The 25014-nt window shown below is 43.9% G+C and overlaps 1 protein-coding gene across 2 annotated transcripts in view; it reads right to left on the bottom strand.

Annotated features, from left to right (window-relative positions):
• Positions 1-4445: 4445 nt before the first annotated feature.
• The window catches only part of FSTL1 (follistatin like 1), a 57923-nt gene continuing 37354 nt past the window's right edge, over positions 4446-25014 (bottom strand). For both annotated transcript variants that reach the window (XM_060418423.1, XM_015092465.3), the window contains exons 3-11: positions 24735-24839; positions 22438-22567; positions 21576-21608; positions 20167-20297; positions 16920-17038; positions 15000-15112; positions 14056-14166; positions 12941-13017; positions 4446-7106 (exon numbers count right to left, since the gene is read on the bottom strand). In XM_060418423.1, coding sequence (XP_060274406.1) covers positions 7062-7106; positions 12941-13017; positions 14056-14166; positions 15000-15112; positions 16920-17038; positions 20167-20297; positions 21576-21608; positions 22438-22567; positions 24735-24839 — 864 coding nt within the window. In that variant the 3' untranslated portion in view covers positions 4446-7061. The remainder of the gene's footprint in view (positions 7107-12940; positions 13018-14055; positions 14167-14999; positions 15113-16919; positions 17039-20166; positions 20298-21575; positions 21609-22437; positions 22568-24734; positions 24840-25014) is intronic.

Here is a 25014-nt window from a genome sequence, read left to right on the forward strand (position 1 = left end):
CCATCTTTGGCTGCAAAGAAAACTAGCCAATCTAATCACATGGACCACAGCCTTGTCTAACTCAATGAGTAAGATTCAGTTCAGTTCAGTCACTCAGTCGTGTCCGACTCTTTGTGACCCCATGAATTGCAGCACGCCAGGCCTCCCTGTCCATCGCCAACTCCCGGAGTTCACCCAAACTCATGTCTATAGAGTCAGTGAGGCCATCCAACCACCCTATCCTCTGTCATCCCCTTCTCCTCCTGCCCCTAATCCCTCCAAGAATCACAATCTTTTCCAATGAGCCAACTCTTCGCATCAGATGGCCTAAGTAATGGAGTTTCAGCTTTAGCATCATTCCTTCCAAAGAACACCCAGGACTGATCTCCTTTAGGATGGACTGGTTGGATTTCCTTGCAGTCCAATGGACTTTCAAGAGTCTTTTCCAACACCACAGTTCAAAAGTATCAATTCTTCGGTGCTCAGCCTTCTTCACAGTCCAACTCTCACATCCATACATGACCACTGGAAAAACCATAGCCTTGACTAGACGGACTTTTGTTGGCAAAGTAATGTCTCTGCTTTTAATATGCTATGTTGGTCATAACTTTCCTTCCAAGGAGTAAGCGTCTTTTAATTTCATGGCTGCAATCACCATCTGCAGTGATTATGGAGCCCCCCAAAAAGTCTGACACTGTTTCCACTGTTTCCCATCTATTTCCCATGGAGTGATGGGACCAGATGCCATGATCTTAGTTTTCTGAATGTTGAGCTTTAAGCCAACTTTTTCACTCTCCTCCTTCAATTTCATCAAAAGGTTCTCTAGTTCTGCTTCACTTTCTGCCATAAGGGTGGTGTCATCTGCATATCTGAGGTTATTGATATTTCTCCTGGCAATCTTGATTCCACCTTGTGCTTCTTCCAGCCCAGCGCTTCTGATGATGTATTCTGCATAGAAGTTAAATAAGCAGGGTGACAATATACAGCCTTGACCTACTCCTTTTCCTATTTGGAACTAGTCTGTTGTTCCATGTCCAGTTCTAACTGTTGCTTCCTGACCTGCATATAGGTTTCTCAAGAGGCACGTCAGGTAGTCTGCTATTCCCACTTCTTTCAGAATTTTCCACAGTTTATTGTGATCCACACAGTCAAAGGCTTTGGCATAGTCAGTAAAGCAGAAATAGATGTTTTTCTGGAACTCTTGCTTTTTCCAAGATCCAGCAGATGTTGGCAATCTCTGGTTCCTCTGCCTTTTCTAAAACCAGCTTGAACATTTGGAAGTTCACAGTTCACGTATTGCTGAAGCCTGGCTTGGAGAATTTTGAGCATTACTTTACAATTGTGTGGTAGTTTGAGCATTCTTTGACATTTCCTTTATTTGGGACTGGAATAAAAATCGACATTTTCCAGTCCTGTGGCCACTGCTGAGTTTTCCAAATTTGCTGGCATATTGAGTGCAGCACTTTCACAGCATCATCTTTCAGGATTTGAAATAGCTCAACTGGAATTCTATCACCTCCACTAGCTTTGTTTGTAGTGATGCTTCCTAAGGCCCACTTGACTTCACATTCCAGGATGTCTGGCTCTAGATGAATGATCACACCATCGTGATTATCTGGGTCGTGAAGATCTTTTGTACAGTTCTTCTATGTATTCTTGCCACCTGTTCTTAATATCTTCTGCTTCTGTCAGGTCCATACCATTTCTGTTCTTTATTGAGCCCATCTTTGCATGAAATGTTCCCTTGGTATCTCTAATTTTCTTGAAGAGAGCTCTAGTCTTTCCCATTCTATTGTTTTCCTCTATTTCTTTGCATTGATCGCTGAGAAAGGCTTTATCTCTCCTTGCTATTCTTTGGAACTCTGCATTCAAATGGGTATATCTTTCCTTTTCTCTTTTGCTTTTGTTTCTCTTCTTTTCACAGCTATTTCTAAGGCCTCCTCAGACAGCCATTTTACCTTTTTGCATTTCTTTTTCTTGGGGATGGTCTTGATCCCTGTCTCCTGTACAATGTCATGAACCTCTGTCCATAGTTTATCAGGCACTCTATCAGATCTAGTCCCTTAAATCTATTTCTCACTTCCACTGTATAATCATAAGGGATTTGATTTAGGTTATACCTGAATGGCCTAGTGGTTTCGTCCACTTTCTTCAATTTAAGTCTGAATTTGCCAATAAGGAGTTCATGATCTGAGCCACAGTCAGCTCCCAGTCTGTTTTTGCTGACTGTATAGAGCTTCTCCATCTTTGGCTGCAAAGAAAACTAGCCAATCTAATCACATGGACCACAGCCTTGTCTAACTCAATGAGTAAGATTCAGTTCAGTTCAGTCACTCAGTCGTGTCCGACTCTTTGTGACCCCATGAATTGCAGCACGCCAGGCCTCCCTGTCCATCGCCAACTCCCGGAGTTCACCCAAACTCATGTCTATAGAGTCAGTGAGGCCATCCAACCACCCTATCCTCTGTCGTCCCCTTCTCCTCCTGCCCCTAATCCCTCCAAGAATCACAATCTTTTCCAATGAGCCAACTCTTCGCATCAGATGGCCTAAGTAATGGAGTTTCAGCTTTAGCATCATTCCTTCCAAAGAACACCCAGGACTGATCTCCTTTAGGATGGACTGGTTGGATTTCCTTACAGTCCAATGGACTTTCAAGAGTCTTTTCCAACACCACAGTTCAAAAGTATCAATTCTTCGGTGCTCAGCCTTCTTCACAGTCCAACTCTCACATCCATACATGACCACTGGAAAAACCATAGCCTTGACTAGACGGACTTTTGTTGGCAAAGTAATGTCTCTGCTTTTTAATATGCTATGTTGGTCATAACTTTCCTTCCAAGGAGTAAGCGTCTTTTAATTTCATGGCTGCAATCACCATCTGCAGTGATTATGGAGCCCCCCAAAAAAAGTCTGACACTGTTTCCACTGTTTCCCCATCTATTTCCCATGGAGTGATGGGACCAGATGCCATGATCTTAGTTTTCTGAATGTTGAGCTTTAAGCCAACTTTTTCACTCTCCTCCTTCAATTTCATCAAAAGGTTCTCTAGTTCTGCTTCACTTTCTGCCATAAGGGTGGTGTCATCTGCATATCTGAGGTTATTGATATTTCTCCTGGCAATCTTGATTCCACCTTGTGCTTCTTCCAGCCCAGCGCTTCTGATGATGTATTCTGCATAGAAGTTAAATAAGCAGGGTGACAATATACAGCCTTGACCTACTCCTTTTCCTATTTGGAACTAGTCTGTTGTTCCATGTCCAGTTCTAACTGTTGCTTCCTGACCTGCATATAGGTTTCTCAAGAGGCACGTCAGGTAGTCTGCTATTCCCACTTCTTTCAGAATTTTACAGTTTATTGTGATCCACACAGTCAAAGGCTTTGGCATAGTCAATAAAGCAGAAATAGATGTTTTTCTGGAACTCTCTTGCTTTTTCCATGATCCAGCAGATGTTGGCAATTTGATCTCTGGTTCCTCTGCCTTTTCTAAAACCAGCTTGAACATCAGGAAGTTCACGGTTCACGTATTGCTGAAGCCTGGCTTGGAGAATTTTGAACATTACTTTACTAGCATGTGAGGTGAATGCAATTGTGCAGTAGTTTGAGCATTCTTTGGCATTGCCTTTCTATGACTATAATTAAGACAGCTTAAACTTCATCATCTGTAATGTGCTCTTCTGGAAGACAGAATTAATGGTCATGGAGAGTGAATGATACCTGTAAGAATCATTTGGACAGGCAGTTGGAAAATAAGTGTTGGTCATATGTCTCCAAGATGGTATTGATCAGACAACATGCAGTCCACTTGGAAATGTTTACTCCATGGGATGCACGTGTATCAGGTAAATAGCCACTAAGGTTAGTCAACCAAATCTTCACAAGCTTCCTGTGCCACCTTCCCAGGTTTGTTTCACTTCTCATACAAGTTTACCTGTAATCAGCCTTCAGTCTCATCAGATTCTTGGCAGCTTTAGGAGTCATTTAGTTTAATCTCTTCTAAAAGGGAATGTTCCCAGACTTCTCATCACTTCTTATCCACACCCACCATCAGTGATTAATTTTTTTAAATAAACTTGTTTTATCAGTCCATGAGCAAACTTTCCTGCCTACAGCTTCAGTCCCAAGACCAGGATAAACTTTTCAGGCCTCTTGAAACTCAAATTCACTTTTATAAGGTAAATGGTGAATGTTTTTATAATTTTTATAATGTTTCTCTCTCTTGCTCCATGTTCAATCATGTCTGACTCTTTGCGATGCTTTGGACTACAGCCCACCAGACTCCTCTGTCCATGGAATTTCTCAGGCAAGAAAACTGGAATGGGTTACCATTTCCTATGTCAGGGGATTTTCCCGACCCAGGGATTGAACTTGCATCTCCTGCACTGCAGACATTTACCACTGAGCCATTGGGAAGCCCTCTCACAACTTTATTTGGCCTTATTTGAGGGGAAGGAAAATGACACAGTTATTGTTTTAATTTCTTTATTTATCAATAGTATCCAAAAAAAGAATCAAGAGTTACAAAAACAAGTTAAATGCAATATGGAAGCCTACTAAATACAAATACATTTCACAAACACACAGGCAACAGAAACCTGTCCAAATTTGCTTCTTGAAATTTGACTATTTAAAAACATAAATGTAAAGGAAAGACATTCAGACTGGTCCAGATGGTCTTATTAGCAGGTGGAGGAGCCCTGCTTTCCAAAAACAATGATGGAGTCCAGAGCCATGGCATGTGAGAAGGTTTCCATGGACACTGAATCTTAACAGATGCTATAATGTCTTTATAAAAACCATAGACACACAGAGAAAGCCCAAGGAAGCTTGCAGTCTAAGCCCTGTGCTTTTAGAGAGCTGGAGGAACTGAACCTGATTTAATTCTGTTTATTTGCTCCATGCAAAGCTCTATGCAAGACTCCCCAAACTAGGCTATTTAGCAGCTTTCTGTGAATGATCATCACCACGTGACTCTATGGTGCCGACAGTAGTTCCCTATTTACAGGAGGAATGCAGGTTAGGTCTTGGGACTTCAACATCGCAGGGTAGGGTCATCTTGGATGGCAGCCACTGACCTAAAGGTAACAGGTGAGGAGACATTCTGCCTTCTTGCTTTAAACAGACTGGTACTCCCACCCTCTCTTCTGGTGTCCAAAGGCTGGCAAAACTTGGTCAAGATGTGCTGTTGGGAGCTCTCCAAGGCACTTTGACAGGGAGGTGCATTTCAAACTATATAAGTTGGGTTGGAAGAGAGCTTTTAAGTGGGATGATTTACAAAAAATCCGAATTCTAAACAAAGTGGAATTTTCTTCTTTCAAAGGAGAAAAAGGAAACCTGGTTAGAAGGAATTCCATTTTCAGTGCAACTTTCTAAGAGTTGCCTGTGCAATACAGCCCTCAGGATTTCCCTCTGGTGGTCTGTAATCGGCTTTCTGAAAATGAGATCTTATGTCAAGTTTTTAATTTTGTTACTCCAAATGCATCTTAAACATGGTATTGAGTGGGGTTAATTATCACAGGAGTCAAAAGACACAGAAATGACTGACTTCTCCCCAGTCACACTTCTAGGATTTGATTCCACTTTTTTTCCCTGTCTTAAAATGTAAACCTTCTTTCCCCCTTATCTCTAAAGGGAGATTCATTTCTCTTCCCAACAAGATTAAAGATGAACTGTAAAAGCGAAGACAAAGAAGTGGTTCTCTTTCTCACTCTCTTCCTGGGCAGGCTTTACTTGAGGGCTCTACATCATAGCACGACCTGTGGGGCCATTCAGACCAAGGTCAAATTTGGTCATCTTGTTTTTGGTCATCTGATTCTTACATAAAAACAAGGTTTCATTTATCCTAAGGAGGAGAAAAATCACATTTTCTCCTTCTGGACCTATTACCAGAATCACAGAATTTACAGTTCCTCAAATCAATAGTTTAATGCATTCCTACCTGTTCACTGAGGAAACTAAGGCCCAGAAATAGGAAGAGATGGGCCAGAGTCACTCTCCTACTTAGTGCAGGATCAATGAGAATATTGATAGGCCGGGAACATCTAAGTCTTGCTTAGCTGCGCTTGTCTCCATTCTTTGGAATACTGGTTTGTATGGCTCTATCAGAATAAATGAAAACAAGTTAGCATTTTGGATCTTAAAGGCTTTGTGTGGGGATACTTCTCATGGCTTCTGTCTGAGGCACCCCCTGCTCCTCTAGCAGACTGCAGACCCACTGGAAACCACAGGAGAACTCCAGGCTGCATGTGGCAGGGTGGGGGGATGTCTGGGTGATAGCAGTCTCTGCACAAGGAAGAACCCCAAACTCTCCCATCTCTGAAATGCAGGACTAATGAAAAATAATTACAAAAGCTTAATTTCTAGTTAAGAAAATAAAATATTAAACAACAACAATAATATAATGATAATAACTGAAGAATGAAATCAACTTGCCAAAAAAAGTTTACAGAAAAATAGCACCTTTGGTAAAAAGTATTTTAAAAATTTGGTTAGATCTCTAAGGGGCTCAAAGTCTCCAAGTATCTGCATCATTTGGGGGCACCCTCTCTCAGACACTGGGGAACTAGCAGGATGGCCGTGTATCTAGAGCCAGTGGCTGGGGCCTTGAGGAGAAGCACAGGTGCTAGAGGTCTGTTATGCTGATGGCGGCAGGAAGGGCTGGAAGCAGAATGCAGTCTTCTTCACTGAGTTTCCCAATTCCCTCCTCTGGGACAGCCTGCTCAGCTCTCTCTCACTGCCTGCACTCCCTGCAGCATGTTCACAGCTGTGCTATACTCAGAAGGGTTCCAGATCTGGGTCCACTCTCCCAACCCTGATGCAGTTTCCTTACTTGCCTCTGGCCCCTGAGCACCACTGACAGCTTCTCCCAAAACACTCCTAGAAATGAAGGCTCTGGCCCTTCCCCTCCTAGCCAGCCATCCCCATTTCCTTTATTGCAGAACAAACAGACAAAATAAAACTCATTGCTATATAAGCAAATACAGGTGATTTGGCGGTTGTAGCAGACACTTGCATATACTGGACTCAGCGCTGAAATTGAAGAGAAGGTGCCAGGCTCTGGACACCATTCCCAGATGCCTCCTCATTAGATCTCTTTGGTGCTCACTCTCTTGGATTTTTCAGCTGTTTCCTTTGAGAGGCAAGAGAAAATAAACATTATGAAATATTAAAAATTATTTGCATTTATCTGAGAGTGAAAAAGTTGGCTTAAAGCTCAACATTCAGAAAACTAAGATTATGGCATCTGGTCCCATCACTTCATGGGAAATAGATGGGGAAACAGTGGAAACAGTGTCAGACTTTATTTTTGGGGGCTCCAAAATCACTGCAGATGGTAATTGCAACCATGAAATTAAAAGACGCTTACTCCTTGGAAGAAAAGCTATGACCAACGTAGACAGCATATTAAAAAGCAGAGACATTACTTTGTCAACAAAGGTCCGTCTAGTCAAGGCTATGGTTTTTCCAGTGGTCATGTATGGATGTGAGAGTTGGACTGTGAAGAAAGCTGAGCACCAAAGAACTGAAGCTTTTGAATTGTGGTGTTGGAGAAGACTCTTGAGAGTCCCTTGGATTGCAAGGAAATCCAACCAGTCTATCCTAAAGGAGATCAGTCCTGGGTGTTCATTGAAGGAGTGATGCTAAAGCTGAAGCTCCAGTACTTTGGCCACCTCATGCGAAGAGTTGACTCATTGGAAAAGACCCTGATGCTGGGAGGGATTGGGGGCAGGAGGAGAAGGGGACAACAGAGGATGAGATGGCTGGATGACATCACTGACTCGATGGACGTGAGTCTAGATGAACTCCGGGAGTTGGTGATGGAAAGGGAGGCCTGGTGTGCTGCAATTCATGGGGTCGCAAAGATTCAGACATGACTGAGCGACTGAACTGAACTGATCTAGTCTTCAAGGCCAGCACTGACAGAAACATGCTCATGTTCAAGTTTAGTTCTGTTTACTTGTCTGTCTCCTCCACAGATGATGAACAACTTGAGGGCAAGGATCATGTCTTACTATGACATAGTTGCATAGGACCGTGGCTAAATTAAGAGCCGACTCTAAACTCCTATGAAACAGCAAGGTCAGACATTATATTCATTTGAAAAATGAAGAAAAGGATGCTACATGGAAGTGCTACAAAATGTTTTGAATCCAAATTTAGAGAAGCATTGAGAGTGACAGGCTCTGGAGGCAGACTGCCTGAGCTTGAATCATGGCTGTGCAACTTTCTGGGGGACTTTGGGCATTATTATGAAACCTTCTGTGCCTTAATGTCTTCAACTACAAAATAAGGGTAATAAAGTAAATACTACTTCTTCTAACAGTGGCAAATGTCTCCAGAGAAGACATTCTTACAGCCAGGAAGCATATAAGAAGATGTTCAACATCATTAATCATTAGGGAAATGAAAATCAAAATACAATGAGATGTCATCTCACACCCACTAGGATGTCTAATAAAAAATAACCACAATGACAAATGATGGTGAGTTTGTGGAGAAACTGGAATATGACTGGTTACGATATAAAAATATAGTCACTTTGGAAAACAGTCTGGCAGTTTATCAAAAGATTAAACACAAAGTTACCCTGTGATCCAGCAATCCCACTCCTTAGGTACATAAACAAGAGAACTGAAAACATATGTCCACACAGAAACTTGTATAAGAATGTTTACAGCAGTATCATTCATCATAGCCAAAAAGCAGAAGCAAACTAAATATATACCAACTGATGAATGGATATACAAAATGTGGTCTAGCTATCCATGAAATGTTCTTTATTCCTAAAAAGGAATGAAGTCTTGATTCACGCTACAACAAGGATAAACCTTAAAAACATTACACTAAATGAAAAAAGTCAGACAGAAAATGCCATATATTGTACAATTCCAATTATTTGTGTCCATAATAGGCAAATCTACAGAAACAGAAAGTATAATAGTGGTTGCCATGGGCTGGGAGAGGAGAGAATATAAGTGACTTCTAATGGGTTTGGTGTTTCTTTGGGGCATGATGAAAATGATCTGGAAATAGACAGTGGTAATGGCTGACAATCTTGTGAATATATTAGAAACCATCTGATTGTATACTTTTAAAAGGGTGAGTTCTATGGTACGTGAATTACATCTCAATAAAAAATTAAATAGGGAATAAAAGACAGTGTTTGGCATCTGGTAGGCACCGTCAGTGCCCCATCCACAGCCCTTGTCTTCAACATTTCAGTACACCGGCCTGGCTTCTTACTGCCAGGCCCTGCATCTTCTTGCCTGCGGCTTTCTCTGGCTGCTGAAGCCCACTCTGCCCACGCGCTGACAGGCCAGAAAGGCCAGGGAATTCATGTTTGCTGGTGGCGGCTCTCAGCCAGTGGCTGCTGGGAGCTCATGCAGGCACAGCCCGGCTCCCTGCCCCCTGCGCACTGGAACTGTTCCCAGAGTTCTGTGACAGGACTAAGCTCCACTTGCCCCCAGTGGTAATGTGCCGGAATACACACTCATTATTTCTTCCCTCCTTGGGCTCACTTCCCAACTCCCCTTCTGGTGTTTCTTGGGGACTTCCTCCCAAATAAACTGTTTGTACTTGAGTTCTTACCTTAGTGTCTGCTTCTGAGGCAACTGACGTAAAACGGACAGACTAAATAATGTTAGCTATTATAACTCACTCCCCACTGTCTACTCTGATCATTTTTCCACCCTAGATGAAAGGAATTCCTATTAAGTGTTTTTTGCTTTTGTGGGTTTATACTAATCTGGAAGCTCAAGGCTGCTGAAATATGAAAAAGCCAAGGACTAGGAGCTTTTGCATCTGTTTAAAAACTGACATGAGGTTTCTACACTATCAGTGACAAAATGCACATGAAAAACCATAAATAAATATGAGCAATTACTATTAATACAAATAATTCTTGATTCTCAAGTCCCATATTTCATCTCAATAGTTCCTGTAAGCATTACATTGCTTAAAAACTTATATGTCAGAGAGAAGGCTTGTATTACCAGACCCAGTTTACAGACAGATGATTCAAGGAGCAATATCCTTTGTTAGGACTACAGGTAACCAGTGGAAAGACAGTCCTAGGAGTCTAGGTCATTTAGGTTTTCTCTCTAGGCCCTCAGTAACATATGTCAGTGAATCACTAATCTGCTAAGAATCTTCTTGCCAAGAAGGCCTACAAGTTAATGACATAGAACCTGAACAGAATTCTTATTATCCTTTCAGGTCTCTAGGAAACAGAATCTCTATCTCAGGCTGTTCCAGCCAGCTTGGCATTTAACAAATCCTTTCTGCTACGGTCTAAATCCACTAATTTCATGCTCACTGAGAGCCAATTATACAGCAGTGTTTATAAGTTCATAAGTGAAAGTTGCTCAGTCAGACTCTGTGACCCCATGGACTATACAGTCCATGGAATTCTCCAGGCCAGAATACTGGAGTGGGTAGCCTCTCCCTTCTCCAGGGGATCTTCCCAACCCAGGGATCAAACCCAGGTCTCCTGCATTGCAGGTAGATTCTTTACCAGCTGAGTCACCAGGGAAGCCTAAGAATACTGGAGTGGGTAGCCTATCCCTTCTGCAGTGGATCTTCCCAACCCAGGAATCGAACCAGGGTCTCTTGCACTGCAGGCGGATTCTTTACCAACTGAGCTACCAGGGAAGCCCATTATACAGCAGGCCCTGTACTAAATGCAGGGCTACACTGGTGAGCAGGTCACAGAGCCTGCTCTCAGGAGCTCACAGTCTTTGGGTCTGGGCACTGGTCATGACAAGAAATAGGAATGCTTCTTTGAGTACAGTTCAGTTCAGTCGCTCAGTCGTGTCCGACTCCCTGTGACCCCATGAATCGCAGCACGCCAGGCCTCCCTGTCCATCACCAACTCCCGGAGTTCACTCAGACTCACGTCCATCGAGTCAGTGATGCCATCCAGCCATCTCATCCTCGGTCGTTCCCTTCTCCTCCTGCCCCCAATCCCTCCCAGCATCAGTCTTTTCCAATGAGTCAACTCTTCGTATGAGGTGGCCAAAGTACTAGAGTTTCAGCTTTAGCATCATTCCTTCCAAAGAAATCCCAGGGTTGATCTCCTTCAGAATGGACTGGTTGGATCTCCCTGCAGTCCAAGGGACTCTCAAGAGTCTTCTCCAACACCACAGTTCAAAAGCATCAATTCTTCAGCACTCAGCCTTCTCCACAGTCCAACTCTCACATCCATACATGACTACTGGAAAAACCATAGCCTTGACTAGACGGACTTTAGTTGGCAAAGTAATGTCTCTGCTTTTGAATATGCTATCTAGATTGATCATAACTTTTTTTCCAAGGAGTAAGCGTCTTTTAATTTCATGGCTGCAGTCACCATCTGCAGTGATTTTGGAGCCTCCAAAAATAAAGTCTGACACTGTTTCCACTCTTTCCCCATCTATTTCCCATGAAGTGATGGGACCTGATGCCATGATCTTCGTTTTCTGAATGTTGAGCTTTAAGCCAACTTTTTTTACTCTCCTCTTTCACTTTCATTAAAAGGCTTTTCAGTTCCTCTTCACTTTCTGCCATAAGGGTGGTGTCATCTGCGTATCTGAGGTTATTGATATTTCTCCCGGCAATCTTGATTCCAGCTTGTGTTTCTTCCAGTCCAGCGTTTCTCATGATGTATTCTGCATATAAGTTAAATAAGCAGGATGACAATATACAGCCTTGACACACTCCTTTTTCTATTTGGAACCAGTCTGTCGTTCCATGTCCAGTTCTAACTGTTGCTTCCTGACCTGCATATAGGTTTCTCAAGAGGCAGGTCAGGTGGTCTGTATTCCCATCTCTCTCAGAATTTTCCATAGTTTATTGTGATCCACACAGTCAAAGGCTTTGGCATAGTCAATAAAGCAGAAATAGATGTTTTTCTGGAACTCTTTTGCTTTTTCCATGATCCAGCAGATGTTGGCAATTTGATCTCTGGTTCCTCTGCCTTTTCTAAAACCAGCTTGAACATCAGGAAGTTCACGGTTCACATATTGCTGAAGCCTGGCTTGGAGAATTTTGAGCATTACTTTACTAGCATGTGAGATGAGTGCAACTGTGCAGTAGTTTGAGCATTCTTTGGCATTGCCTTTCTTAGGGATTGGAATGAAAACTGACCTTTTCCAGTCCTGTGGCCACTGCTGAGTTTTCCAAATTTGCTGGCATATTGAGTGCAGCACTTTCACAGCATCATCTTTCAGGATTTGAAATAGCTCAACTGGAATTCCATCTCCTCCACTAGCTTTGTTTGTAGTGATGCTTTCTAAGGCCCACTTGACTTCACATTCCAGGATGTCTGGCTCTAGATGAGTGATCACACCATCGTGATTATCTGGGTCATGAAGATCTTTTTTGTACAGTTCTTCTGTGTATTCTTGCCACCTCTTCTTAATATCTTCTGCTTCTGTTAGGTCCATACCATTTCTGTCCTTTATTGAGCCCATCTTTGCATGAAACGTTCCCTTGGTATCTCTAATTTTCTTGAAGAGATCTCTAGTCTCCTATTCTATTCTTTTCCTCTATTTCTTTGCATTGATCACTGAAGAAGGCTTTATTATCTCTTCTTGCTGTTCTTTGGAATTCTGCATTCAGATGCTTATATCTTTCCTTTTCTCCTTTGCTTTTTGCTTCTCTTCTTTTTACAGCTATTTGTAAGGCCTCCCCAGACAGCCATTTTGCTTCTTTTGACCATGCTTATTTGCAAACCATCACCCACCTGATTCTAACTTATAAAGCAATTTACCAACTTGTAATCTACACCTGCTGGGGCATATTGACTCCACAAGGACTCTGTCAGGGAACTATCTATATCATGATCTGCATGGCACAGGTATATAGGCGTGTCGTTCGGGACCTACTGTATGCAACAGAGCACCTGGGGCATTAGGCAGTGTCTGAGTGGAGGACGGGCCTGGTGGTGACAGGGCTACCTGAACCAGCACGGAGGTTGCAACTTACCTGGTGCTTTTGAAGCTCCTGGACATACCTAGTCATTTCCTCCTCTGCCTGGGTCTGGGCCCCCTTCTGATTCTTTCCTATAAGAAGAATCAAGGCTCAGAGCAGTGGTGGCTGGGGGAAGCCTGTTAGAGATCCCTCCAATACCTACCTTTTAGGCTCTCAATTTCATCTCCCATTTAACTTATGGAAAGAGAAATGAAATACCCACATTTCTCTGAATATAAAGTATCCCAGGGAAATGGGACAACTCCAAAGTAACATGCTTGGGTAGTAAGTGACTGGGCCAGGGCTCAAATCTAGGCTAAGTGGGGAGGGTGTGAGCTAGAGTTCTAGAAACCTTTTCTGAAAGATCTCTTTATAGAACGGTGCTAGTGGTGATGCTGGCTTGGGCACTGTTCCCCCTTCCCCAGATGTCTGATGTCTCCCAACCTGCCCTGCCCATGTCTCAACTATTTCAACTCTCTCTTTTTTTAGGCTAACCCAATCCTGTTAATTCAAACATGCTTATGAACATTTCTCCTTTTCCTGCCGGGCACAGATGGCAAGAAGTCTTTTGCCTTCCAATCGCCTCAGTCTTTGACATAGAGGATTTCCTAAGCTGTCATAAGGATTAAGTGGGTTAATATGAAAAGTGCTTAGAAGGAATGCACGCATGTGTGTGTGTGTGTGTGTGTGTTCAGTTGTGTCCCACTCTTTGTGACTGCAAGGGCTGTAGCCTACAAGGCTCCTCTGTCCATGGAATTTCCCATGCAAGAAAACTGGAGTGGGGTGCCACTCCCTACTCCAAGAAATGCTTGTAATTCTCACTAATATGTGTTTGCTTTCCTTACTACTTTTACCACTCTAATCTCTCACCAACACTCGATCTTGCCCTGGGTCTTGAATCTTTCTTATTCCCAGCCTCTGGAGTGACTTTCTAACATAGTGCATCTAGCATAAGTGCTGTGGCCTCAAGGCTGCTCTCTAGGAACCCTGACAGTCCAAGTGGGAGCCGGTCTCTTGCCCTCCAGTTTCTTTTCTCCCAGCCACTGCACTCTTCCCCAGCATCCCCACCCTGACTTCCCTCATGGTGATTCATGAAGACAGCGCTCTCCCTGCCGCCCCTTCTTTCTCACCGTCACAGGTCATGGCTGTGCAGACCCAGTTTCCACAGGCACACACACAGCGGTTACAGTCCACCTCGGTCTCAGCTCCATCGGCATACGTTTCATCCTCCAGGGCACACTCTGTGAGACCAGAAATAAGGGGCAGAGGTTTAGGGTGAGGGTGGAAGAGGACGTCCTGGCTACCGTCTGTGCACCTTACCACCTTCCAGATAAGACCTGCTCGTCCCTCAGAGGACTATAACTGAACAAATGCCTCTATCAACCCAAAGATTTTCGGACCTGAACCTCAGCATGGAGATGATGGGCTGGGGCCCAGTCTAGAATCATGGAAGGAATTTTCTTAGTAAGCTCTGGAGAGTTCCACAGTCTCCTCTGTCTTGCTGCTGCTGCTAAGTCACGTCAGTCGTGTCTGACTCTGTGCAACCCCATAGACGGCAGGCCACCAGGCTCCCCCATCCTTGGGATTCTCCAGGCAAGAACGCTGGAATGGGTTGCCATTTCTTTCTCCAGTGCATGAAAGTGAAAAGTGAAAGTGAAGTCGCTCAGTCGTGTCCGACTCTTAGCAACCCCACGGACTGCAGCCTACCAGGCTCCGCTATCCATGGGATTCTCCAGGCAAGAGTACTGGAGTGGGGTGCCATTGCCTTCTCTGCTCCTCTATCTTGGCCCCCTCTAAATACCCCCAACTCCCTACAACCCGCTATTTCTTAGATTGAAAGTGAAAGTGAAGTTGCTCAGTCGTGTCTGACTCTTTGCGACCCCGTGGACTGTAGCCCACCAAGCTCCTCTGTCCATGGGATTCTCCAGGCAAGAGTACTGGAGTGGGTTGCCATTTCCTGGGTCAGAGGATCTTCCTGACCCAGGGATCAAACCCAGGTCTCCTGCATTGCAGGCAGACGCTTTAACCTCTGAGCCACTAGGGAAGCATTGAGCATTTCTTAGATTAGGCATACTCTTCTCTGGAGGGTTGAAGGATGGGTTGAGGCACTTGAGGAACTCTTGGAAGCTGAGTTTCCAGTCAGCATTTTCATCAGACAGTTCAATGAGAGCATCAACGCAGAGTCCTCTGAAAAGAAAACACAGGAGAAATGTGTCAGCAAGACCGAAGCTTCCCTCCTGAAGGAATTAAGCATCAGGATTACATACACCTGGGCCTCTGAAGGTGGCCAAAGAGACTATTTAAAGAGAAAGTTTCTACACTGACCTTCTACAACCATCATGTATCCTGACTCCAGTAAGCATCCAACCTTTAGTTTATTATATGGGATATCAGATCATTCAAGTTGTTCAAATGATACTCCCAAGATAACTGAAGCTTCCTGGATGGTTTTGTCCACGTGGATTGACAAATGTTTCACTATCTGCATATACCTGCCACTATCAACTGCCTCCCCTGTTCCAGGTGTAATGTATCAAGTCAACCCAACTAGAAAAATCAAATAAAAGTGGTAGGAACAGATATGAAAAGAATGTGTGATTCGAAAGAATAGAGTTTGAAACCAGCAGCACCACTATCATCCTTTTATTATACAAAGAGATCTTTCAGAAAAGTTTTCTAGAACTCCAGCTCCCTTCCTCTCCCCTTGGCCTGGGTTTGAGCCCTGGCTCAATCACTTACAACCCAAATGGCCTTGAGCTAGTTATTCAACCTTCCTGCACCTGTTTCCTTATCTGTGAAATGGGGACAAGCAGCCTTCCTTCACTGCAGTGTTATAAGGATCAAATGTTGAATTTGTAAAATGTTATCTTATTTCAGGTCATCAAAATAAGAAGGATTTACAGGTATTATACTTCAAGGCCATAAAAAGTAAAAGTTCAAAGCTCAGTCATGTCCAACTCTTTGTGACTCCATGGACTGTAGCCCATCAGGCTCCTCTATCCATGGGATTTTCCAGGCAAGAATACTGGAACGGGTTGCCGTTTCCGTCTCCAGGGGATCTTCCTGACCTAGGGATCAAACTGGGGTCTCCTGCACTGCAGGAAGATTCCTTACCATCTGAGCCACCAGGGAAGCCTTAAGGCCATGGGTTATCATTAAAAAGGAACCCTAGAATCTGGGTTTCATGCTTTGCATTCTTCTGAACAAACAGGTGTTTTCCTTTTTTTCCTCAGTTGTGTCTAACTCTTTGTGACCCCATGGACTATACAAACCATGGAATTCTCCAGGCCAGAATACTGGAGTGGATAGTTATTTCCTTCTGCAGGGGAATCTTCCCAACCCAGGGATCGAACCCTGGTCTCCCGGATAGCAGGCGGATTTTTTACCAGCTGAGCCACCAGGGAAGCCCTTCCGATTTTTAATTCTTACCATATACTGGAACCACAGTTAATTTAGGGATTAATTTTTATTAATCCTTAGGGGTTAACTTTATTAATATTTACTTAGGGGTTAATTTTTATTAATATTTACTCTCGAATAATACCAGAAAAGGAGAGGAACATGCTCCCATTTGTAACAATTAGGGTTCTCTACATGAAATAGCACTTATTATCTTAAAATCAGATCTAAAGCTATTTTAGACTTATCATTAAATAGAATACTGAAGTAATTCCTTAAGAAAACGAACCATTAAAACATTATCCACAACACTAAGAAACAACTTTGCTCTGATGTGATCATTAATTTTAAAACTACTTTCTTCAATTCCTTGCAAGTTCTGGCCAAAAACACTAACTACTTGATCAGATATCAGTGGTGCTCAATATATTAGTTCATAATGTTCACAGAAGAGATCAGGACAAAACCCTATTTCGCTTTTTACTTCACATTGACTTTGACACTGGAGGCTCGTTAGCAGGTAGGAAGGGGTTCAAATCCCTTCTTACACAGCCTGCCCTTGTGGGCCTCTCCCTGACCCCCTCATTCCACTCACCTGAGAAGCTTGTTGTTCTCCTGGTCTGTATAGGTGGTGATGTTGATGGCGGTTTCATTTTGCTCCACAAATTTCAGAAATTCGCTGGAGTCCAAGCGAGAGTCACCATTATCAAAGTTCTAGAAAGGAGATGAAGAGATCTTTCTGGAACGTTTTGTAAAACCTCAGTTCTATCATCTCTCCACTCAGTTTGGCCCATCTCTGGTTCATCTTGTTTTTAACACAGTCCAAACCTGCTCTGCCCTTCGAGCAGCAAAACCTCGAAGCCCTGGGGCACCCAGAGAAGGCACCTGTGCCGCAAGATGAAAGACTGAAAGTATCTGGGCAAAGGCTGCTGAGGGCCTTTCAATCTCAGACCCCGCTAAGGGGGGCAGCCTGAACCCAGGCCTTTGCTGTCAAGGAGCCTGGGAGTGCTTTGGAGGTCTCTGTAGCCCCATCCCTGGCACTATCCCCCAGACATTCTTGAATTTACTCTATCATACCATGTTCTCAAACCCTAATGATCATGGACAACAGACTTGTGAATTAGAATCAGTGTTGGAGCCGAGGATGCATATTTCTAACAAGTTGCTTGTAAACAGTGATGTCAGCGAACCTCAGAGCTCACTCTGGGAACCACAGGATCATTTCTTCCTGCTTGATTTCCAACCTTCCTGGCTAGCTCTCAGTGCTTACCTCTCACATTGGTACCCTTAGCCGACCTCATCAAAGGCAAAGGCCCTGTACGTTATCCACATCAAAAACCTGCCTTGTGGAAGTGGTGCAAAGCCCCGGACCCTGCCACCCTGTGCTGTGGGCCCCACTGTAGACAGTGCAGCCTGCCCTCGTGATCCAGCTCATGTTCCATGAGCACAAGTGAGCTCAACATTATGCTCCCTTTGGCAAGATGCTCAACTGAGACCTGGGACCATTCGGGATGCCCAGGCCCTTGCTGCAGGTGGAGGGCAGCAACTTCAAGGCTCTGATCAAATTCTAATTTAGATACTGCTGCTCTCCAAAATATTTCTAGTGGAAAAAAAATTTTTTTTTTTCAAAATTCTTTCCCTAGGCTGCCTCATTCTGCTACCCTGGGAAATAATCAGCACCCCACGTTACTTTCAAGGTAGCTCTCCAGATGGTGGGAGAATTTCTGGAAGAAAAGTCTGCACAGGTTTCCAGGTAGAAGAGAAAGATACAGCTACTGACTCTGATGCATGACTATCACATATCATGTAAATTCTACTCTAAGGCTGTAAATCTTCTAGTGGTATGTATGACAGGTATGTATAAACAACCCTGGGGGCCCTTGCTTAATACCTATTTATTATTCTTGTCCCAATTCCTAGGAAAAGATCTCAGATGCTCTCTCGTCACTATACTTTTACCCTGGCTCCAGTTTCAGCCCTGGTCACCAGGAATTCAGGGTGTGTGTATGTGTGTGTGTGTGTGTGTGTGTGTGTGTGTGTGAGAGAGAGAGAGAGAGAGACATGGTCATAAAAGGCTCTGTGGCTCTCTGTGTGTGTGGCATTGTTATAAAAGGCTCTTTCTACCTGAAGCCTTCCCTCTTTACTCTGTTGGGCTTTTGTCTAAAAAATAATGACTGAATCACCAGTTCAGATGAGAGTCTGATTTTGGTCTCATCCAAATTCTGATTAGATTTGTTTTGCAACTAATTTTGATGAAAGGAATGTCAGCTGGGCTGGAGGGCAATTCACTGGTTTAGAAACAATCTCTGTGAGATACAGATCGCTTAGCAACAGGCAGCTGTTTGCCTAGTGGGGAGAAGCCTCCCTTTGAAGATTGTACCATATGGTTCTTTGATGATCATCAAGAAGTAGATTGTGAAAACCCTATTTTCTTGGAGGACACTTGGAAGAGCGAGCACTGTGTTTGTCAGTTATGAGCAAGCTTTCTTGGTTAGGATGAGAATGCTCTAGAGAAAGGGTAGTTTCTCCAGGGGCCTTGGAGTTTTTAGACAGGCACCTATGAGAGAAAGTTATTGCCGGGGGGGGTGGAGATGTATGGGGCCCTGGTCCTTAGGAATCAAATTAATAGCAGCTGCCAGTGATGCCCAAGGCATGTTCCATCAAGAGGCCACTATGAACAGTTATAAGGTCCCAAGAAGTCTCCTGGAGAGTGTCCTGGGCCCCATGGTTCCTGTGCTGTAACGACCAAGCCAAAGTTACTGCTCACAACAGACCCAGCAGGTGCTGTTCATTTGGCTTTCAAAATATAATTTTCTTTAGTTTCTCCTCCTGTCCAAATCTCCTGGCTCAGCAATGTGTGTTTTTCTGTAGATAAGGAACTACCCCTGCCCCCAGAGCTCCCTGATATGGGAGTGGCTGAGACAGAAGACAGAGTGAGAGGGCTGTGCTTTCTCTTCTCAAGCCCCTGGAATCCAGAGAGACTGACTTTCTGCCACAGTGAGAAACATCTACTTAAATCAAGTCCTAGATGACCAATATCCTATTTCAGTCCAACACCGTATTTCTCCACCTCTGGGCTGGGGGTGGGGTCCATGATGTCAGTTAACAAGAGGAATCCACAGACGAGGCTGGTGTTGACCACAGTTAGTGGCCACAGAGCTGCCTAGAAGTCCCTCATGTGTGGGGGCTGCTTCTGAGTCTGAGCTAGTCGAGCCTAGGACACACCATGGAGGTATGTGAGGGCATCTGAGGATGAGCCTCGGAGGGCCTCTACCCAGAGATGTGACTGTCTGTAAGTGATGGGGGCTTTCGTGGCTATGCGGGAACGCGGGTGCCTGAACATGTGTGGTGCGTCTGTGTACGACAGTCTCCATGTGGCACGCACACCTCTGCATGTGGTGGTGTGTTTCTGTATGTGGTGCTTATCTGAGTGTGATGTACATACATGTGTATGTTCTTATCAATCAGCTGGAAGAGCACCCTTAACTGCTTCTTTTAACAACTGTCTCAAGCTCTCTGAAAGATCTCTATGGCATGGCCGCCCTACTCATTGATAAATACTGTTTCTTCCCTCATTTTCCTTTTGGAAAGCAGCATCTCTCCTCCCCACAAGTGGAACAATCTGTTGCTTCAACCAAACACGATGGGAACATCAGTATCTAGGTTCATGAAGAATCCTGGACCCATCAAATACAAGTCCATTGACTCTCCTCAGATGAAGAAAAACTCTGTAAGCCATGGAGGGTCAAGTTAAAGACTTAGAGAAAAGCCAAACTGGGTGGGAAACAGGCTGAAGTGGCCTGGGTCTGGGAATAGGCAGCCAGCTCTGTGTGCTGGGTTACCTTAAAGTACTTGTCTAGGATTTCACTGTAGTTGCTGCCTTTGGAGAACCAGCCGTCTGGAATGATCTCCGCTTCCAGCCACTGGATGATGCGACGCCGGAGTTCATCGCGGTTGGACTGATAGCAAACGACTGCAGGAAAAGGGGTTGGCTGAGCAGTGAGGACCCCAATGTCACCCAGCACCCCCTAGCTGGTGGGCTCAGTGCCTGGGGACCTGCATGTGTCATCTCACTGAATTTTCACAGCAACCCAGGGAAAATAGGATTATTACACACATTTACAAAGGAGTCAATCCAGGCTACTGGATTGTATCTAACCCAGGATTCAAGCGCATGTCTAAAAGATTTATAAAGTTTGAGAAGGTTGAAACAGAGATTATGCTTAGGTGAGAAAAAAGTAAAAAGAAAAATAAAGGATATTTTCATTAACTTTAGGAAGCTGAGAGGGAAAAAAAATCAATCAATAGAACAGCTCTTTTGGGTCATAGGTGAGCTGAATTAATAATAAGTGAGAACACTACAATTCTTTATGCCACTGGATTTTTGATTCTTTCTATATAGCTTTTCCCTCTGTCCCCCTTAAAAACTTCTCCCATTTAAAATTTTATCCTATATTATAAGCAACAGAAGATGAGGTTGGGGAAGGGCATGTTGAAGCCCTGCTCTGGACAGCTGTTTGTTGTAAGCCACATGGCAACAACAGGTGAGGCTGGAAGTCTAGAGGACTGGGAGGCAGAGAAGGGAAAGCTTTGGCAAAAGGGAATTCCCAACACATGTTGGGATGTAAAAAGGGCACTGAGCCAGGGAAATAAAACTGTGGGCATTTTTCCCCACTCTGGCACTTTCTGGCTGTGTGACTCAGGGAAATTCACTTAACCTCTCTGAGCCTCAATTTCTTCATCTATAAGGTAATTATAGTAACTACTTCACAAGGTTATGTGAGGATCTAAGGAAAAGTATATGCTAAAGGAGTCTGTAACTATAAATCGATGAAATTTTAAATTTGTATTCACTGAAAATCATGGAAGAAGATCTGCCATTTTCAATTATCCCCTTTCCAAAACAGTTGTGCCTCCTGATTCTGCTTGTCCTGTGACACCCACAGGTCTGACAAAGCACTGAAGGAGGGACTCAGCGGCTTTTCCATCCTGCAGTTCAATCATTACTCAGCAAAAATGAAAAACACGGCCAACACTCTGATCCAATCAGCTGCTTTCCATGGCAAGTACCAAAAACTGCAGTATTGCAGCTTTTCTGTGCTATGTTGAGGAGCGACCAGTTCTGGGTCACAAGCTCTGACACATTAAAGATCTTGTGAGCTTTGCAGGGAGGGATTGTGGAACATGGAATTTCCATCATGAAAAGAATTTCCTCCCTGAATGCACACTATAGAAAAAAAGAGGTACTCACCTGGGCTGGCAGAAGGACTTACAGATTTCTTCTCTGTAGGACAAAAGGAAGAAAATGCATAACATAAAGTGAAGAAAAAAGAAAATTCTGTGTATTGCTAGGGTTAAAACTGCCCATATTAAGGGGCCACTTATATCTTTTCATCACTTTGTCGTGAATCCTTATCTCCTCTCCTTCTAGGTCCCAAGTATGGGGATCTTTTCTTTCCTGCTTTGTTTGAATTTTGAGGCCACTGAGCTGCCCTCCTGATATTATACCTCCTTTTGTTAGATTGAGGGGTGGGGAGCTGCTGGGACTTTGAGAATTCATACAGAAACATTACGGACAAAGAAACGCAGTGGAGACCAGCATGTGGGAAACAGCTTCTTTCTCCAGCGAAGTTCAAGTGTAGGCAGGAGGCTGGTGTCTAATTAGCAACAAGCTTGGAACCCCTTCCTTCTTACTCTGATAGCAGTGGTTTGAGTGTAAATCAGAGGAACTTTGTCATCAGAACTGAAAGGTACCCAAATTTAAAAAGCACAAGATATGTGAAATTTACCTGCTTTCTAAAAAGGTACAGAATTCAGCTAAATACTACCACACTATTGATTGTTGATGTGGTCCCTATACACTATCCTTCTCCAGACAGTGTGGGAAGCCACCTGGGGAGTCTGAGGCAGGAAGGGCAGGGTAGAAGCAGGGCCACCCAGGGCAAACCCAGCAGGCTCATGAGCACCAAGGGGATGCCTCTCTAAGCAACTAGGTGGTCCCCACAGCTTTGGACACTGTGTTTGGGGTAGAAAGAACTCCAGGAAGCCAGGCCACTGCTCCTTCTCTGGCTCCCTGGCTGGAGCTGTGACATGGTGATGAGGGCACTACTTACCTTTGCAGTGTCCATCGTAATCGACCTGGATTTTGGATCCAGTGAGGCAGGCATCTCTATGCAGCTCACAGTGGTTGAGGTAGGTCTTGCCGTTGCTGCCACACACAGGCCTCTTGTGAGGTTTGCATTGCTGAAACAGACCGTGGAGGATGCTGGTATAGTCAAGGCTGAGTTTGTGTGCACCACACACACACATGCACACACACACACACACACAACCATCTTGTGAGGAGTCCTCCCCAGCAGAGAAGACTTCTACCCTGCCAGGGCACAGGGAGCCCCAGCTCTGGCATCAGTGACCCTCCCCTACTCAGTGTTGGAGGAATTACGTCACCTTGCAGTCCCTCATGGTGCTCTGTGCTGATCCTGGCCCTGGTCATCTCTTCTTTTCAGTGAAAAGAAATACCCACTCCTTGACCCCAATCCGCTCAAATTAGCAGGAAGGGCATTTTATCCGAAGCCAGGAATCTGGATTATCTGTCACTTTATCACTTAGTAGAAAGTCATTCAATGTCTGGATATCAAAAAACCCCTTAAAATTCCAAAATTTTATGACACAAAACAGCCAGAGCTGGGAATATGGAAACATTGAAAGGAATGTTTCCACAGCCCCCGACCCTCATCACCCCAATTCTTCAATTCTTTCAGGGTCTAGCTATAAGAATCTTTGCTCTGTTGCCTTATTTAGTATTTTGTTTTTCTCCTAATCTCACAACAGTTGTTTTCAGGCAGCCGGAGGGGGTGCCAGATCTTTGTGAAGTGTGACAGAGGATCATTCTGGACCAGGAAATGGACTAAAGTTCACTTGGCAGCTTGATTCTACTTTGGCTATTAAAGTGCCACAGTGACAGGCAAGCTTAGTTTCTTTACACTTCTGTGGTTTTTTAAAGGGGGAAGGGGTAAGCAAGTTCTGCTTAGACCTAATAAAGACATTAAAGCAAACAAGAGTAGATGTGGTAAAAGAGCACAGGACCCTGGAACTGAAGGCAGGTCGACCTCTCCAATTTACAGACTGGAAAACCAAAGCCCAGAAAGACAAGCTTCACTTAACCAATATTTATCACTGGGCTATTAATATAACCCATTGGGCAAAGCAACTTGCGTCCTGAGCAAAGCCAAACATGGTCGGTCTTCAGGGCATCCAACAGCAATTAATTTGCTTAAAATCACACAATGGTATGTGGCCAAGTTGAGGTTAACCTCCAGGTTTCTGGACCCTAAATGGCCACAGAGTGGCCAGCTACACCACTAGTGACAACCTCCCAGAATCCTTAACAGATCTGGTTTGCAAGTTTTTGAGTTGAGAGACTTCCTTTCTGGGACAATGGGTCAGGATCCTTCAACTGGTTACTAAGGTGGGTGAATTAACTTGCAGCAGTATGGAGGAATCCAGTCTTGGGTTCTTCTGACAGAAAGAGGGGGAAAGGGCACACATCCAAGCTGTTTATGTTCGCTAAGAGAGAGAATTCTGCCTACAAAAGAAGTATTTCTCAAAAGCTCACTTTGTTTCTTTAATTTCATTAAAACCAAAACCAAACCTGAAAAATCTGCATTCCAGCTAGTATTTTAAAATGCACATATCCTTGACCTAGCAAGCCTAGGACTCAACCTAACAAGTGGGACTCAATCCTACAGAAATAAAGGCAACAGCACGTGAGAATATTTGGCCAAAGACATTACTGTTTACAATGGTAAACAACCTGAATGTCCATCTGTGGGAAAATGAGTACATAAATCTGGTTCTTTTATATCACTAAATATAACTGCGCTATTAAAAAATGAGAACTACATGTGCTGACCCATAGAGGGTTGTTGTTACATATTAAAGAGTACAAGACGCAAGTTGCATATATCTAGATCTGTCTACATTATGATCTCATTTTTGCATAAAATAGGGGGAAACTCTATATATTTATAGTTGCAGAGAAACAAAAAAAACTATGTGGAACAAATAAACACAAACTGTTAACACTGATTACCTCAGACTAAGGGGATTTGAAGGTTATGACGGGAGATTATTAACTTTATTGTTTGCATAAATGTCTGTATCACTTATAAAAAGCAATTGTTAATTTTGTAATTTGAAAACCTTATAAAGCTAAAGAATTTTTAAAATGAAAAAGATCCCTACATTCACATCTGATTTTTAACCCCCGAGATAAAAAGTGACTCTCTTCTTACAGAAAGTCAAGGTATGCTTTTATAAAGATGACAAAATCACTGGCTCTGCTCTGTAAACGGGTAGCTAACCACATGGCCTTGGCCACCATCCTCTGGCTCTCGCCCACAGTTCTTACCTCGATGCAGAGGCAGGTAGGCTCTCCTTTCTCTGTGACTGCACATTCCCGGCCAGCTCCACAAAACACATTGGCACAGATCTTGGATTTGCTCCTTACTTGCTCCTGAAACACAAAGCCATCAGGGAAACACTGTCCATGGGTGGAGCCCGTCTCTGGATGACTCAATGGTGGTGATTATCTCTCAGGCTTGGGTGTGGTCCAGTCGAGGCTCCTGGTGCTGAAGGGTCCTGCACAGCCAGAAGTTCTCCCTGACAGCCGGCATCAGTCTTGCTAGCTC

The sequence above is a fragment of the Ovis aries genome, chromosome 1, assembly GCF_016772045.2.
Source record: "Ovis aries strain OAR_USU_Benz2616 breed Rambouillet chromosome 1, ARS-UI_Ramb_v3.0, whole genome shotgun sequence".
Lineage (NCBI taxonomy): Eukaryota > Metazoa > Chordata > Mammalia > Artiodactyla > Bovidae > Ovis > Ovis aries.